The sequence below is a fragment of the Meriones unguiculatus genome, chromosome 11 (assembly GCF_030254825.1).
Source record: "Meriones unguiculatus strain TT.TT164.6M chromosome 11, Bangor_MerUng_6.1, whole genome shotgun sequence".
Classification (NCBI taxonomy): domain Eukaryota; kingdom Metazoa; phylum Chordata; class Mammalia; order Rodentia; family Muridae; genus Meriones; species Meriones unguiculatus.
Genome location: NC_083359.1, coordinates 2,582,501 through 2,600,102, shown reverse-complemented (window position 1 = coordinate 2,600,102; position 17,602 = coordinate 2,582,501). Strand labels below are relative to the sequence as shown.

Here is a 17,602-nt window from a genome sequence, read left to right as displayed (position 1 = left end):
CGTTAGCTCCCTACCGCTGGAATGTGGCCGAAACTCTATAATCTCAAAAGAGTAATGTTGGGCTGGAGGGACGGCTCAGAGGTTGAGAGCAGTGGCTGCTCTTCCAGAGGTCCCGAGTTCAATTCCCAGCACCCACATGGTGGCTCATCTATATAACCATCTATAGTGAGATCTGGTGCCCTCTGCTGGTGAGCAGGTGTGCATGCAGGCAGAACACTGTCTTTTAAAAAAATAACATAATGGAAACAGCCTTCCCTCTCCTACAGGTACTGCCCTCTTCAGAAAGTGTTCTGGAAGGGCCCCTTTGCTCTGCTTCTTCTCCGTCTTCTAGTCCCAAGGGCAGGCCCTCCACTCCCAGCTTCCCCTCTCTCCTCCCAGGACTCAGCCCTCCTCTCAGATGATTCACCAAGATTGCCCACAGCTACATCCACAGAGACCCGTGGCTCCTGGGTCTCATCTCCCTGACCTCTGCGTTGGCTTTTGGAAAATGGACAGCTGCCTGCGTGTGTGTCTACATACCACATCTGGAGGCCAGAAGAGGGCGTGGGATCCCTACAATTACAGTTGTGAGACATGAGTGCCGGGAACTGAACCCAGGTCCTTCCGAAGAACAGCCCACGCTCTGAACCACGGGACCCTTTCTCCAGCCCCTCTGTAGGTTTTATTATCACATGTTTTGCTCTCCTTGGACCCATGCTTCCCCACGCTCTCCCTTGGGTCCTCTGTAAAGCTGGAATTGTCCTCTAGCGTCTTGGGAATCATTTCACTAGAGCACAGTAAAGAACCTGCTGCCAGCTGGGCGTGGTGGCCCACAGCTGTGATCCCAGCACTCCAGGAGGCAGAGGCAGGGGGATGTATAGGAATTAGAGGGCAGCCTGGCCTACAAAGCAAGTCCAGGACAGCCAATGCTCGCAGGGAAACCCTGTCTCAGAACAAACAAGCAAGCAAGACTCCGCTCCTCTGCAGCCCCCTTCAATGCTCCTGAAGGCTCTTCCTTTCGGTGTCTACCCCACTCCCATGGCCTCAGCTGCCTCTGAAAGAAGCTGACCAGTCCCCAGAGCCACCAGCTAAGCGCCAGACTACCCAGCTGTCCCACAGACCCGAGGCGTCGTCACTCAAACTCAGGGCTTCTGCCCAGCACAGATCGGCCTCCAAGGAAGAGGACCGCCCCAGTACACAGACGCATCACACAGGACAGCCCACGGGGAAAAGCACGGCCCACATCTACACATGGACCAAAGACCACGTGCGTGCCTGCCCGCAGCCTCGCTTTCCAGCGCCTCAAACACCGCCAGCTTCGTTTTTATGAAGCAAAACTCAGAAATCCAGTTCTGTCCAAGGACTGTGTAACGCCAACACCATGCCGAATGGCAAGGGGAATTTGCCTAACACTAGGAAGACACACTTCATCTAAAGGACGGAGCCACAGCTGTCACTGTGTGTGACTTCACACAGCTACACGTCCTGACTTTTCTGGACCGGCCAACAAAATCAGTTCCTTTTGTTTTAAGACAAGCTCTTGCTGTGTAGCTCTGGCTGTCCTGGCGCTCACCATGAAGACAGCCTGGCCTTGATCTCACAGATATAAGCCTGCCTCCGCCCCCTAAGTGCTGGCATGAAAGGCACAGGACAGCATGCTCAGCTCAGAAAGCTTCCTAGACAAACACCTGACTTCTGCCTCCTCCCCAGCCCTTCCTGAGTGGCCTAAGATGCCCTCTCCGCACTGAGACGCAGTAGAGCGGGAAGGTGCTTCCTGCAGCTATTTGTTAAACTGAACATTCACATTTTGAGCCTGTCTCTGTGTGGATGATCTATTTTATAATAAAAATATTTTTAGGGCAGAAGAGATGACTCGCTGTCTTTGCAGAGGACCCAGGTTCAATTCCAAGCACCCACATGGCAGCTCACAACCCTCCATACCTACAGTTCCAGGGGATCTCATATCTCCTAACTTCAAGCATTACATACAAACACTTATACACACACAATAACTTAAGACAGGTGCGGGTGCACACCTTTAATCTCAGCACTCGGGAGGCAGAGGCAGATGGAGCTCTATGAGTTTCAGGCCAGCCTGGTCAACAGAGTGAGTTCCAGGACAGCCAGGGCTACACAGAGAAACCCTGTTGTGAAAAAAAACAAAAACAAAAAAAAAGGGCGGGGGGGAAGAGGCTGCTGGAGGTTAAGAGCACTGTCTGTTCTTCCAGAGGTTCTGAGTTCAATTCCCAGCACCCACTTGGTGGTTCCCCACCATCTATAGTGAGATCTGGTGCCCTCTGCTGGCATGCAGTGTATGTATACATACGCTGTATACATAATGAAGGAATAAATCTGAAAGAGAAAGCGAGAAAGAGAGAGCGAGAAAGGGAGAGAGAGAGAGGAACCTTATCAGTGTGAAAGTCAGCTGAATGCACTGGAAGACATGGTCATTCAAGTCAAATGACCAGGACAGCAGTGAGGTGGATGTATTTGCTCTGAATTATTTCTGAAACAGGGCTACCCTTTGGCACACACACACACATTTATCACGCCTGCCCCTGACTGACCATCTAGACAGAGGCCGCCTCAGAGGGTCCTCTCCTTTTTCAAATGGAGATGTTCTTCACCCCAAGAAGCGTTGGCTGTGACCCACGGAAAATGTTGGGGTATTGTTTCTAAGCGGTCAGTATGGCTTGTGCAGTGTTTTTAACTGGAAACATTGGTTTTGTTTTTGTGATTTTTTTTTTTTACACGGTGTCCCATGAAGCACAGCTGGCTTTGAACTCACTATGTAGACAAGAGTGACCTTGAACTCTTGATCCTCCTGCTTCCACCTTCCAAGGGCTGGGATTAGAGCTGTGCCCTATCATGCCCAGCTGAAAACTGAGTTTTAATATAAATAAAATAATTAGTAGACATCTGGATGTCTGGCTCTTATACACTGAAATTAAGTAAGGCTGTAATTATTGAAGATGGATTTTTAGATAACTTTACTCCAAGCATATGGCTTATTAATTTAATAAGGTATCTGTTATCCATTTCAGTTTTGGAGGAAAAACCTAAAATTCTTTATCATAAAAATTGTTATCAGATAAACATTGTCATGTAGGAAAAGAGCAATGGCAATTAAAATGAGATATCAGAAATTATTTATGTGTACTGGAAAATGACTTGTGAGCAAAAAGCAAGCTACAAATTAAAAGGAGAGTGTTATTTTTAGACAGAAATACTCAAAATCATAAAGATTTTCATTCTTCTAAACTTAACCTATAAATTTAACCCAACCCATATTCTAATAAAAATAGGAATGTGAATATTTTGGGAACTAAACAAATTGTTTAAAAAAATTTATGAGAAATATGTATCAAAAATAGCTAGAAAAATTAAAAAGAGAGAGAGAGTAATGAAGACAATAATTAAAACAGTTTGGTTCTTGCATGAATTCGCCAGAAGAGTGAATCCTAAAATAGAATTGCTGAGAGATTTTTTATTATCATTATAAAGAAAGCAGGTCAGTAAACGGCTGGGGTAGGGCTAGTGGCAGCTTGCCCCGCTTATACACAGCCCTAGGGCTCATCTCCAGCGGTGTGGAAAAATAAATAGTTAACACGATTATGTCAACTGGTTTTCAGTCTATTTAAGAATATACAAAGCAAAGCAGAATCTGTAACTTTTTCTATACATTAGAGTAAATTCAAACAGATTAAATGCAAAGGACAAAAATCAAGCAGCCTGGCAAACACTTCTAACCCTAGCACTCGTGAGGGACAGGCCGGGGCCCAGGACATTAAGGTCATCCCCAGTATGCAGCAGATCCAAGGCCTCCCTGTGCACACACGAGGTGCTGCCTCAGACGTGATACACACTCGAATTATACACACTCACACACACATACATTACACACACACATCTATACCCACACATCACTTTTTTGAACAATATAAAAGATGTCACCTTTTTTTTCTTTTTGGTTTTTTTGAGACAAGATTTCTCTGTGTAGCCCTGGCTGTCCTGAGCTCACTTTGTAGAGCAGGCTGGCCTTGAACTCACAGAGATCCCCCTGCCTCTGCCTCCTGAGCACTGGGATCACAGGTGTGCGCCACCTCACCCAGCTGATATCACATCTTGAACTTTCCAGAGAATTCCAGTTTCACCTTAACAGGAGAATACTTTAAAGACTAAACGTATTCCCAGTGCTCATTTACTTGCAATAGATGGTTTAGGAGACCGAGGACAATGAGATGCTGTTTTGTTTCTGGTTTTGTCTTTTAAACATGAAAACTCTTCACTAACACAGGCATCATTTATGAAGCTGTTAACATTTCTTCAAAATGAATAAGCCTCTCTGAAATACAAATAAGCGGCGGGTCACCAGACGCTTAATGACTGTCTGTGAAGTCAAAGATAAGGCCGAAATCAGGGGAAATTGGTTTCGGCCTAGAACTATAACCCCAGGCAAAGGTACAAATGTGAAGGCAGAACACGGCTGTTGCCCATCACGCGAGAACTGGGAGCTTAGCTCCCGTGCACTGTTTGTGAACGCCACCAAAAGATGCGCTTTACCAAAACAAAGCATAGACCAACCAACAGGAAGTCGGGGAAAAATCCCTCAGCCGATAAAAAGAAATCAGTAAGACAGATAATTAAATATGAATTATAAGAGGGCCAAGATTGTAGTCAGTGGTAGAACACTTAAATTTCCAAACAAACGAATGAGAAAGAGGTTCGGGGACATTCCATGGGACTCTTCTGAAATGGACCCTGAAAGGACGCATTGACGGACGAAGCCTGAGGAACTCTGAGCCTGTGACACAGACAGCACGTCAGGTGGGGAGGAAAAATATTATTTGGAGGGATTTTATTAGTTGGTTTGTAGGAATTAACGACAGTGAGCAGTATGCTAATAAAAATAAATATTAATTATTAATTCCAAAATACCAGGGGAGCACAGGAAGAGCTACCGCCTCCAGCCCTGTGCCAGGCGCCATGGTTTCAGCGCCTCAGGGATGCCCACTACCTGGGATGCTATTAAGCCATGAATGCTATTTTTTTCTTGTTAAGTCCAGACCTACGAGAAGTTGAGTTTAAGAATTCAGCGCAGCCGGGTCTGGGGGCACATGACTGCAATCCCAACACTGAGGAGGCTGAGGCAGGAGGATTGCCACCAAGTTGGGGGCCAGGTTAGGCTAAAGAGAGGGTGTTTCTAAAGAAAGAAGAGGAAATGGGCACAGTAAGGGATCAGCGGGGTAAGAACAGCATTCTGCCGCAGTGAAAGCTCAGGGCAAAACAGGCTTCCCGGGCGCCCGCGCAGGGAGAGCCCTGCGCCCGCTTGGAGTGGCCTGGTGGGCAGATCAGGCTCACCACAACTGCTGCAGCCATACGGGAGGGCGGAAGGCTTGAACACGTGTCCAAGGGACATTTCTGGAAGTCAGGATATACTCTCTGGAAGTGACTGGATTTGTTTCTGTTCATAATCACCAGGACAAGCTCAGTGGGGAAATACACCGGCCAGCAGCACACCAAAACACTCTGCCTTTTTCTCATCTCCACAGGATTTTCAAAAGTTAACAAGTTTTGTCAGTCAGCAGGATGAATTCGGACAGTAGCTCCTGACGTTGTTCTAAGGAGCATAGTTTTTTTAAAAAAAAGTTTTTAAAATTGATGTTCAGCCTTGACAGAATTTTGTCAACAAATTTCTGGAGCACAAATTTTATTGACAAACATAAATTATTTCAAAATCCATTTTGGAGATTACTTTAAATTTTTTTTTTTTTTATAACGTATCTCCAACCGTGCAATGGATGTGGCAGGGTGAAGCCAGCTCAGGGCAGCCTCACAGCCCAGGGTGACCAGGCAGTGAGAGTGGGGGAGGGGACACTAGGACCAGAGCAGCCAGCGGGCACCAGTGGGCCCGGGTCTGGGAACGCTCAGCCAGGGCACAGGGTGAGGACGCAGGCTCAGCCAGGGCACAGGGGACCGGCACCGAGCACGCTCCGCAAAGCTGGTCAGGCCATAACATATTTGTGAGTTAAAGTGGGAACTTCCCTAGCAGGGCAGCATAAACGCTATCAGGTGCTGGCAGGCTCCGGACTAATGGTCAGGACAGTTCAAAAGTCTGTTTATTTCACGTTTGGAGCCAGAGCTCACCAGGACCGGTGAGCTGATAAGTTATCCACACCTCGAGAGCCCGAGAGTGTGGGAGCCGACCCTGCCTCCAGTCCCGTCTCTACCGGTTTCTCTCTTTTATCTATCACTCTCTGAGTGGAGGCAGTTTTATTCTGAAATCACAAGCTGTATTCTCAGGCACCTTACGTTTCTCTGGAAAACAACCGCCAGAGACAGACATGGGAGCCTTCTGCTTGGAAGAAGTGCTTAGCTGTTGTCTGGGTCTCAGGTAAAGCAAGGCCATAATGTCCCAAGGCTCTTTATCGAAACACTAATATAAAGAGACTGCAAAGGGTGTTTCAGGCGGGGTCGGGGAGATGGCTCAGCTGTAAGAGCCCTTACTCCAGGCCTAAAAACTACTGGAGCCCTGGGACCCAGGGAGAGGAGAGCACCAACTCCCACAAGCTGTCCTCTGACCTCCACACAGTGGGCGACACCCTGTCCATCGAGGCAGGTGACTCCGGCATCTCATTCCACCTTCCAGAGAGCAGAGCACCAGAGAGAGAAACACTGACTCAGCCTGAGACTGACTCCCTGACGCGAACAACTTAAGAAAGGAAAATTTTTTGGTGGACTGTATGGAATATGACCCTTTTTTCCTTTTTGGTTTTTCGAGACAGGGTTTCTCTGTGTAGCCTTGGGTGTCCTGGACTCGCTTTGTAGACCAGGCTGGCCTTGAACTCACAGAGATCAGCTGCCTCTGCCTCCCAGAGTGCTGGGATTACAGGCGTGCACATCCGGGTTTGTCCTTTTTTTTAAAGTTTTGGTGGCATTGTGAGTGTAATTTTTCAGACTTCTTTCTTTCTTGTGTGTGTGTTTTGTGTGTAGAGGATAACCTGTGGGAGGCGGCTCTCTCCTCCCACCGCCTGAGTTCAAGGAAGGAGCTGTGGGCATCATTGGCAGCAAGCATTTCCGGCTTTGGGGACACCTCCCTGGCCCTACCCTCCCATAGTTTACAGAAGAGGACAAATAGTGACCAAGTGAGCTCAGCCATATTAGCCCGAGGCTATGCATTCGGGAGACTCTAGCATAGCACGTTTGGGGATAGCCCATTAAACAGAATATATTTTAAGATTAAACCCTAGGCTGGGCGCTGGTGGTGCTGTAATCCCAGCACTCGGGAGGCAGAGGCAGGTGGAGCTCTGTGAGTTTGAGGCCAGCCTGGTCTACAAAGTGAGTTCAAGGACAGCCAGGGCTACCCAGAGAAACCCTGTCTTCAGCCCTATTATGTCCTGCAAATGTTATAACCAATTACACTGTCTGTATAAATATGGAATTAGTTGTAAATCTGCTTATATGGTACGTATGTAACCAGTTACACTAACTGTGCCCCAGTGTTCCTTCTTCAGAATCTCAAATCAATTAAAGGCAATTTAAAACTTGAAGTTTGGGGGTTGTGTGCTTGTTTTTGAGACAGAGCCTTGCTATATGACCAGCCCAGCCCAGAACTCCCTGTGTAGACCACACTGACCTGGAACTCAGAGAGAAACACCTACTTCTGCCTCCCAGTGCTGGGACTGGAGCAGACAGCACCTTGGGAGGGAGGTTTCTTATGTGTGCGTGAGTGTTCTGTCCGCATGTACGTCTGTGCGTCACGGCACTGCCCAGTGTCAACAGAGACCGTAGCCCGAAGAGCCAGAGTTCCAGATGTTCGTGAGCTACCATGCGGCGCGGGGAACCAACACTGGGTCCTCTGTCGAGTCATCTTTCTGGCCCTGAGAGGCAATTTTATGGCTGTTTCTGAGCCTACCTCGTGCCAACGGTCGAAAGGCGAGACCCTCCCAGCACGGAGGACACACCTGATCCGACGGCGCTTCTGCACTTCCTCAATGCTGCCCATCTGTGTGCCCTCTACGCCCCACCCGTGCCCCATGCCCCTCCATGCCCCTCCAGCTCTCCCTGTGTCACCCCTCCCTGCTCAACTGTTCAGGACAGGCATGGTCCTGTTTGTCCCCAGACCCCCATCTCCCTTCTGCACCTTCATCCGACAAATACAGATGTTGGGAGCTAAAGCCAACACCAGAACAATAGCATCTGCGCTCAGGAACGGGCTCTCAGCACGGGGCAGGAGAGAGCCCAACCAGAAATCTGCCTCCTCTGACAGTCCCTGAGGCCAGCTGCCTCAGCCCCTTCTTCCTTTCTGTGGCTGGGAGAATGGCAGCTCAGCCCCTTGAGGACGGGGCGACCCCCTGCCTGCCTCAACTCCTAGCGCATACACAGGGCTCACTCACTGTTTGTCTGGTTCGGGGGTTCTGTTTTGGTTTATTGTTTTGGTTTGGTTTTTTGAGTGCAGCCGGGCTAGCCTTCAACACGAAACTCCTGCCTCCGTTTCCTGTACTGTGATTCTAAGAGTGGGCCATCACACCTGGAACTCACTGTATATTCTTTTTTTAGGGGGTGGGGGTGGTCTCAAGACAGGGATTCTCTGTGTAGCCCTGGCTGTCCTGGAACTCGTTTTGTAGCTCAGGCTGGCCTTGAACTCACAGGCAGTCTGCCTGCTCCTGCCTCGCTGAGTGGGCGCCACCATGCTCAGCTTTCCCTGTATATTCTTAATGAACTTTTTGAAGTGACATGAAGATGTCATCATTTTAAAGCTGTGGGAGAGAGTGCGCAGAGTCTCCGGAGAGCCCAGACTACGGAGCAGGGCTCCGGTGGCTCAGCTGGACTGTCAGCGCCATCTAGTGGAAGAACAGTGACAAGACGCCTTGAGCGCACGGGTGAACTGTTAAAGCCTCGATTGTCTGTTGTCTTTAAATAAGCTGTAAACTAATTTTTTTTTTTTTTTTCAGTACTGAGGATTGAACCTAAGACCTCAGCCCCAACTTAGGTAAAACTAAAATGAAGAAGTGATAGCTAGCCCGGCGCGGTGGTGCACGCCTAGAGTCCCAGCACTCAGGGAGGCAGAGGCAGGTGGATCTCTGATGCTGTAGGCACCTGTGTGGGATGGGGGAGGGATAGCAGCTAAGGGTTGTGAGCACAGCTGTAATGCCAGCACCATACTGAGGCCAAAGGATCACAAGTTCAAAGCTAGCCTGAGCTACCCAGTGAAGACCAGACAGCAGGAGAGATAGGGGCGGGGAAGGGGACCCCAGATGAGAGTGAAGTTCTTGGGAGAGAGAGGAGAAGGGCCCAGGACAGGGGGAGGCGCGAGAGGGGGAGAGAGGAGAGGGCCCAGGACAGGGGGAGGCGCCAGGGAGGGGAAGAGAGGAGATGGCCCAGGACAGGGGAGGCGCCAGGGAGGGGAAGAGAGGAGATGGCCCAGGACAGGGGAGGCGCCAGGGAGGGGAAGAGAGGAGATGGCCCAGGACAGGGAAGGCGCGGGAGGGTGCCGTACTTGTCAAAGTTCACGTCCAGCATGCCTGCTTTCTCCGAGCTAACTCGCAACAGTGGCGTGTCCAGCCGTTTGATGCAGTCCTTGTCCAGCGTTGCCGTCCACTCCTGGAAGGTCTTTCGGATCAGCTCGTCAATGGTTTGGACCATCTGCTGGTAGGTGTGTATACTCTCCTCTCCCGTCCCAATATGGGGCAGGAAATGGGCTCCCGAAAGGCACTGAGGGCAGGAACAGACGGGAAGCCCCATTATACAGACCTGCTACACGCGTGCACACTCACAGGCACACAGCCACCCCTCGGGCCCTGGAAGGAGAGTGCAGCTCATGAGCTAGGGGGAGGACAGGGCCAAACAGAAAAGCCTCGACACCGAGGAGACTCAGGGAACAGCTGGCAGGACAGGTGGCTCTCAGACCCTCGGGCTCGTGCTCAGGGCGTCCCAGGCTCGCCTCAGCCCGCTGGACCCCAGCCGCCCTTACTCTCTCTCTCTCAGAATAAAGCAGGGATTGTGGGTGCCAGCTCACTCGCCTTTCACCATACCTTTCCCCCCAAAGTTTGGTTTTTGTGTTTGAGTTTTCCGAGACAGGGTTTCTCTGGTAGCCCTGGCTGTCCTGAACTCTGTAGACCAGGCTGGCCTCGAACTCACAGAGAGCCGCCTGCCTCTGCCTCCCCGAGTGCTGGGGTCACAGATGTGAACCAGTGTACCCGATTTATTTCTCTTTTCTTTTTTTTTGGGTGGGGGTGGGGGGTCAGGAGCTTGTTTTCACATAGGAGGGTGCAGGATCTCACTGTCCTGCTAGGTTAGTCTGGCCTGGCCTCATGGCTGGCCTCACAGCTGCCCAAGTGCTAGGACTGCAAGTATACTCCACTATGCCTACCACAAAAATTGTTTAAATCCACCCACCAGGCCGAGGGATGGCGGCACAGGCCTTTGATACCAGCACTCAGGAGGCAGAGGCAGGTGGATCTCTGAGTTCAAGGCCAGCCTGGTCTACAGAGTGAGTTCTAGGACAGCCAGCGTTACACAGAGAAACCCCTGTCCAAAAAAAGAAAGAAGGAAAGAAGGAAAAAGAGAGAGAGAGAAAGAGAGAGGAAGGAAGAAGGAAGGAAGAGGGAAGGAAGGAAGGAAAGAAGGAAGGAAGAGGGAAGGAAGGAAGGAAGGAAGGAAGAAAGGAAGGAAGGAAGGAAGGGGAAGGAAAGAAGGGGGAGGAAGGAAGGAAGGAAGGAAGGAAGGAAGGAAGGAAGGAAGAGGGAAGGAAGGAGAGGGGACCCAGAGAGCAGGATTTTGCTGGCCGGGCTCCGGCTCACCAGGCACAACCCTTCCCCGACCCCGAGCCCTCCCCACCTTCATAGAAGAAGCTAGCACGACCTCTGTTCCATCGACCACCCGGCCCTCCACAAACCCGGGCCTGTCGGGACTCGGCCCCGCCCCTCCCGGCCCCGCTCACGTTCATGACTCTGTCGATGCGCCTCCGCAGGATCCGCATCCAGTGCGCCTGCCCGGAGAACTGGCCCATGTAGGGCTCCAGGTAGGGCCACTTCTTGTTGAGCTCGCGGTTCACCAGGGCCAGCTCGCTGTTGAACAGCATGTAGAGGTCCACAGCCTTCTTCTCGTAGGTCCGCATGATGGCCTAGGGAACAAGGCGGCGAGCTCCGTGGAGCTGCCTTCCCTCGGCCTCGCACCCCAGGAGTGTGTCCTAACTCCCACGCCCAGCGGCAGAAACACTCTCCAGAGGTGGGAGCCAGGGGAGCGGAAAGATGGAACTGAAGGAAGAGGGGTCCCGCGCAGGAAGGACAGGGTCCGGGAGTCAAAGAACTACGGAAGAGAGCGTGCCCGCGGGGTGGGGGCCGCACCTCCCGGGAAGCCAGCCTGTGAAACGTGTCCAAAAGCAGCACTCCGTGCTCCACGTCCCGAACTAGCTCGAAGGCCGAGGTGATCAGATTCTGGGTCATCACCTCCAGGTCCTTGATCCCAGCACGGAACCTGCAAGGTCAGAGAGGCAGAGACACGCGTGGGTGCCCAAGCCCGCCTGCCAGCTACGGCCCGAGTGTCCTGTGCATCAGCTCGCCGCGTGGCCAGGGCTGCACACCTGAAACTGGTTCACAAGTCCTTGGCACCCTCCAGTGAGGAGGCTCAGGGCACCTGTTCAGTATCCTGAAGATCCACTCTGGAACCTACCCTGCCCAGCACTCCCCCACCCCGCCTTCAGCTTGCAGTCCTCCTGCCCCTGGCACCCACAGCCTGGGCCGGCCGGCGAGCCTCAGCCCTTGAGGCCCTCACCTATTGTAGTCTTCATGCCAAGAGGTGTTCTTCACGTCCAGGATGCCCCCGCGGACTGCTCGAAGCGTCTGCAGGTTCTTATGAAAGATGTCCTCAATCTCCAGCAAGTTCCGTGTGATCTGTGGCCCCTGGGCACCGAAGAAGCAGGGAAGGGGCCCCTGGTTGCCGTTTTCCCAACGGGCAAAGTGGTACTGACAGTCGCATACCTGAAAAGAGAGGGCTGTGAAAGGCCCAGCTCTCTCTCCCGAACCCAGGCCTCCTGGGTTCTTGGATTTACCTTCAAATGGCTATGAACTGGGGGATGGGGGGGAATCGAGACGGAGGGGACACTGGGGTGCATTTGGGCTGCAGAATGAAGTACAGGCAAAAGCCAAGTAAAAGGTGGGAGGAAGACACGCAATCTCGCGGGAAGAGTCAAGCGCCAGGCTCCAGGGTGAGGCTCTTCAGCGGAGCCTTCGCCCCTGCCTGGCTCAGTGTCCGCCCTGGCACTCTTCCTACCTCGATGAGGTCTTTGCAGCGCTGCACGAAGGCGTCTACCTGAGCGAATATGCTGGTCTGGTCCAGAACCCAGCCCCGGTTGGAGAACCTGCGTGGAGGGAGAAGAGGGCCTGAGTGGAGAGCAGGAGCCCAGGCAAGGCTGACGCTGTGAGCCTGCGCTTGGAGAGGGCCTGGAGGGGGACAGGCCCCGGGAGACAGGCTCACGCTCTGGAAGGTGGCCTTCCAGGCTGTGCCGTCAGGGAGGGAAGGGCCGCTCGGGCTGTCAGGAAGTGGCCATAAGGAGACCTTGGGGCTAGGATTGAGGCCATCTCCATCCAAACAGAACCTGGTGGGGAGGGGTGGTAGAGACGCCTAGGTCTAAAAACCATGATCCACACGAGGGGAGGTCACGGGAGTGGGCGGCGCGCGGCCAGGGCCCCGTACTGCGTGTGGATCTGCACGGCACGCAGGTAGTGCTCCTTCCAAGCCTGGCAGCAGAAGATGCAGCCTTGCAGGTCCTCCTTGCTGGAAATGACGTAGCCCTCGAAGATCCGGTCCAGGGAGATGGAGTGACAGCACAGGCGAATGATCTCGTTGCTCATCTGCGGAGGGACCCGAGGCCTCAGCCCAGCCTCTCCCCACACCCCCTTCCTAAGCCCCGGGGACTCCCAGCTCCTGAGGCCCATCTCCATCCAGGCGCATGCCCAGCATGCCCAGCACGGCCTGCCCTCTGCCCTTGGCCAGCTCTGCAGTGGCCCTGTTCCGGGTTCAGCGACCCCTCTCCGCACAAGCTCTGTGTTGATCATTCCGGGTGACGGGGGCCAGGTGACGGGGGCCGTCCTTCCCCAATCAACCCTCCCACAACCCGCTGCAGGCTCCACCTCGAGAAAGGAGAAGACGGGTCCACCCTCTCTGAAGTGTCTCCTCGTCTCCTTCCCAAGGCTCCTCTCAAAGCCCCGAGTCCTGCTCGGGCTACTTGCTAGGCCCGGCTCTAAAGACCGTCAGCCTGAGGCACGGCGGCCAGGGAACCTGAGCCCTGCCCGCCCGGCCACCCGGCCCCACCTCACCAAACTTCACCTCCCCACCTCCCCCTACCCCACCCCACCCCACCCCACCCCACTCCACCTCACTCCACCCCACTTCACCCCACCCCACCCCACACCACTCCACCTCACCTCACCCCACCCCGCCTCACCCCTGCGCCTCGTACCACACACCTTCCGGAACAGGGAGGTCAGCCTTTCCCGAGTGTTGTAGTGCGGGGAGTTGACCCAGATGATGCGGATGAGGCTGATGAGCTTGGGGAGCTTGTCGGCGATGTCCCGTGGCCTCATGAAGGCCAGCTCCTGGTAGGGCTCCCTCAGGATGGACAGGAACGTCAGGTTGGACTGGGCTTGGCGGGAGCCGTCCTGGCAGTGAGGGGGAGCAGGAGTGTCATTATCCACATGGGAGAACAGACCGACGGGCTGGAGACGCAGCTCAGTCGCTAAAGCGCCTGCTGCTGTGCAGGCGTGAGGACCCGAGTTCAGATCCCCAGCGGCCACGTCAGAGCTGGGCACAGCGGCCTGTGGTAATGGCAGCACTGGGGGAGGAGAGGCTGTCACCTGCTGGCCTCCCCCCACAGTGCAAGGTCACAGCTGGAAACCGCGTCCAGTCTGTCTGCTGGTCTGGTCCAGCAGAGGAGATAGACACCGGTCGGCCTCTCGGTGCGGGAACTCCCGGGGTTCACGCTGGCTGGGCTAGCACTGCCACCTGAGCAACAGCCCCGGCCTTCGGGGCTCCACTATGGCAGCCTCAGGCTGGCAATCAGCCCCGGTCTGGTGTCTGCTCCGGCTGAACTAAGGACTCCACGAAACGCTCGCTCAGAGCTGACGGCCTGGGCGCCCGCTCCCCGCCCACTCCCTAAGGTCGCCCGGGCCTTCCTGTCCTCTTCTCGGCCAGGGTCAAGCCTCTCACAGCGCAGTTCCCTCAGTGTCTGGCTGAAGCTCCCCTGGGAAGAGGCCTTCACGCGGGTGCCTCCCTCCGGGGGACCGGCCCGGCAGCTGGGCAGGGCATTGGTGTCCCGGGCTGAGGGTGTGTCCCGACCGACTCCGCAGGCCGCGGGGGCCACCCTGAGTCCTGTGTTCTCGGCTGTGCCGGGCCCCTAGCTGACTAACCCGGTGACTCCTACCCAAGCGCCAGCTCCCCGGGGACCTTTGCCCAGCGCCGGGTGGTCCGTGCGCTTCCTGCCCCCTCTTCTCACCGCCCCGGGCCAGCCCACAAGCCCCCGCGCTTGCTCCAGGGCCGCACCTGGATCTGCTGAGCCAGCTTCACGAAGGGCGACAGGTAGGACGACTTGGCCAGCTGCAGGATGGTCTCGATGTGCTTCACGCCCTGCTTCACCAGCTGCTTGCTGATGCCCGACAGGTCCGTGCAGCGGTTGTGCCAGAACTCGATCTCCTCCAGGGGCCCGAGGTTCTCCCCCATCTCCACAGACTCCTGGGTGCTCAGCACCTCCTTGATCTGCCGGGTCCAGTGGATCATGGAGGCTGTGGTGGAGGGGGGGCTCATGCTTCCTTCCTCTCCCCAGTTGTGCCCTCGTGCCCACCCCGCCCGGCGCCGGCCACTCACTCTCCAGCCGCTGGACCAGCTCTTTGTCCTTTACCACCACCTCAGGGTTCATGTCCATGGCCTCTGCCGGGATGTACAGGACAGTGTGGCCCTCCAGTTTATACCGCGTGTCTGAGGAAGGAGCGGGAGCCGTGACTGGCCGGGCCGAGGGGAGCGCGGCCAACTCTGCGGCCACGGGCATCGCCGCTCCAGGGCCCGAGGCTCCGCCAGGGGGGCGCACGGCGCGGTGCGGGAGGCAGGGCAGCTCCGAAGGCCCCTCAACCCGCGGAAGATGGAACTGGGATTGTCGCTCTTACTGAACCTTCACCCGCTGGGGGGTCCGACCTGCCCCCCCAGACTCCTCACAAACCACATCTGTCCCGTTGCGTTCTTTTGCTTCGCCCCTAAATGAAAGGCCGTGTTAGGCGCTAGGGAAGGTGGAGAGGGTCTGGGGCGCACAGCGAGGTTACGGGGACGACCTGTGCGCTAACCGCGCCGTCCCCTGAGGGGCTCGCTCTGAGGGGAGCCCGAGAACCAGCCCCTCACAGACACCAAAGGCAGCTCTGGGAGAACAGACGGAGTAACTATGACTCAGCCTTCTTCAGGCTGCAGAGCAGAAACAGCAGGAGCCAGGGGGCAGAGCTCCAGGAGGTCTGTTAGGAAATTACCATAAAATCATCTCACTGTCTGCGCCGTATCCCCAACGCCCCCTCCTGTTGCCTGCATTTCTCCTTCTGCCACCTGCACGCTTTAGCAATCTCCAGCTCTGGGTCTGAGCAGGTCTGAACAAGTTCTACATTACAAAAGCGAATCTAAATTAAAAAGCAAATTTTTGCAATGATACCATGTTCAGCATTGACCACGGCTGTGCCAAACACAACGGGGTCAGCCCTGCGACCGGGGCATGCCAGGCGGACGCCTGGCTCCCAGCACCTGTTAGTGACTCGTCTTTACTCTTCAGGGGTAAGCAGGAAGGCCTTCCCCTTGCTGGTGTTTGCTTTTTGTTGTTCTGTTGTGTTTGAACCTAACTGAAACTGAGAGGGAGACAGAAATCTGCATGTCTCTAGCCTCCAGGGGGCTGGGATTAAAGGCCCACACCGCCACACTGGGCCCTCTGACGAGGTCTTATTTGTAGGAAATGCTTTACAGTATGACACATGAAGAGGAATGGAGACGGTATTTTACACGACACCCCCAAACACAAGAGCAGACCTGGGTAGAAATGGCTTGTTTTGTTTCTAATACTTTTTAGACTTATTTTATGTGTGTGGACATTTGGCCTGCAGGCATGTATGTGTGCCATGAACGTGCCTGGTGCCCATGGAGGTAGAGCAGGGTGTCCGAAACCCTGACTCACCGTGCCGCACGGGCGCTGTGCCTCAGCCTGGGTCCTCTGCAGGATCAGCAAGCGTTCTTCGCCACTGAGCGCCTCTCCAGCCTCGTCTCGGCTCTGATGCTTTTGTTTGGTTGGTTGTTTTTGTTTTTCAAGACAGGGTTTCTCTGTGTAGCCCTGGCTGTCCTGGACTCCATTTGTAGGCCAGACTGGCTTCGAACTCACAGAGATCCACCTGCCTCTCCTCTAGAGTGCTGGGATTAAAGGCGCACGCCACTGTACCCAGCTTCCTTGTTCTGTTCCTTAAGACAGGGTCTCTATACCCCACGCTGGCCTTACACTCGAAACCCCGCTGCCTCCGATTTGTTTGGTTTTGAGAAAGGGTCCCGTGTAGTCCAAGATCGCCTTGAATTTCGGACCCTCGGACCTCTGCTTCCTGAGAGCTAGAATTCCAGACACCTGCCGCCACGCCTGGCCCACTCTGCTGAGAGAGGGCTCTCGTCTCTCCAGCTAGTCTCAGACGCACTGTGTAGCTGAGAGTGACTTTGGATGTCTGACCCTCCTCCCTCCAACCTCCTGAGTGCTGAGATCACAGACCCGCAGCAGCCCCGTCTACAGGACGCTGGGGCTCCAGCGCAGGCATTGCGCAGGCTAGGCAGCTCTGAGCCATGCTCCCCGCCCAGGTCACACAGAAGTGGCATGCTTGTGCTCTGTGGGCCCACGTGGTCAAGACTTCCGTAGCACACACGTGTGGGCAGGGTGCACGGTGAGACCTCATTCCAAAGAGTCCATTAAGCCTGGGAGTATAACTTTATGATACAACAGCCACTCAGCACAACTGGGCGCACGCCTGTAATCCCAGCACTCGGGAGGCAGAAGCAGGCGCATCTCTGTGAGTTCGAGGCCAGCCTGATCTAAAAAGTGAGTCCAGGACAGCCAAGGGCTACACAGAGAAACCCTGTCTCAAAAAACAAAACAGCAAGAAAACTAGAACAAAACAAACGAAGCATTTAGCGGGTACACTTGAAGCCCTGGGTTTGGCACTCGGTGCTGAAAATAAATCCTTTTGATATCGATTCGAATATGAATATTAACAACAGAGTTGATGGTGCGGAACAGTGGCAGGGTGTGTGCACTGTGAGACCTTGGCTCCACGGCGTCGGGGGCTAACGCCGATGAGGTGAGCTGGCCAGCTGCCGCACAAGCCAGCATGGAGGAGCTGGGCGCCGCGCCCCCACCCCCAGCCTCTTGCTCACCTGTCAGACAGGCCAGAAACCTGTGCAGATGTGACACGAAATGATTTCGGATGCTTTCAGGCCAAGTGGTATTCACAAAAATCTGAGGGACGTAGACACCCGTGAGCAGGCGAAGCAAGGCTGGGATGTAGGCGCCACGCACGGTCCCAAACTGCACGGTGGCCGCAAAGTTGTCCGGGGTGATGGGGACCGG

At 54.3% G+C, this 17,602-nt stretch overlaps 1 protein-coding gene across 1 annotated transcript in view; it reads right to left on the bottom strand.

The window, feature by feature from the left end:
* Dnah2 (dynein axonemal heavy chain 2) overlaps window positions 1-17,602 on the bottom strand; it is a 110,009-nt gene that overhangs the window by 68,536 nt on the left and 23,871 nt on the right. Inside the window, exons 5-14 of the mRNA XM_060365002.1 lie at window positions 17,410-17,602; window positions 14,842-14,952; window positions 14,521-14,759; window positions 13,449-13,640; window positions 12,676-12,833; window positions 12,253-12,340; window positions 11,755-11,960; window positions 11,328-11,457; window positions 10,922-11,104; window positions 9,479-9,693 (exon numbers count right to left, since the gene is read on the bottom strand). The exon at window positions 17,410-17,602 is cut by the window's right edge and continues 36 nt beyond it. Coding sequence (XP_060220985.1) covers window positions 9,479-9,693; window positions 10,922-11,104; window positions 11,328-11,457; window positions 11,755-11,960; window positions 12,253-12,340; window positions 12,676-12,833; window positions 13,449-13,640; window positions 14,521-14,759; window positions 14,842-14,952; window positions 17,410-17,602 — 1,715 coding nt within the window. The remainder of the gene's footprint in view (window positions 1-9,478; window positions 9,694-10,921; window positions 11,105-11,327; window positions 11,458-11,754; window positions 11,961-12,252; window positions 12,341-12,675; window positions 12,834-13,448; window positions 13,641-14,520; window positions 14,760-14,841; window positions 14,953-17,409) is intronic.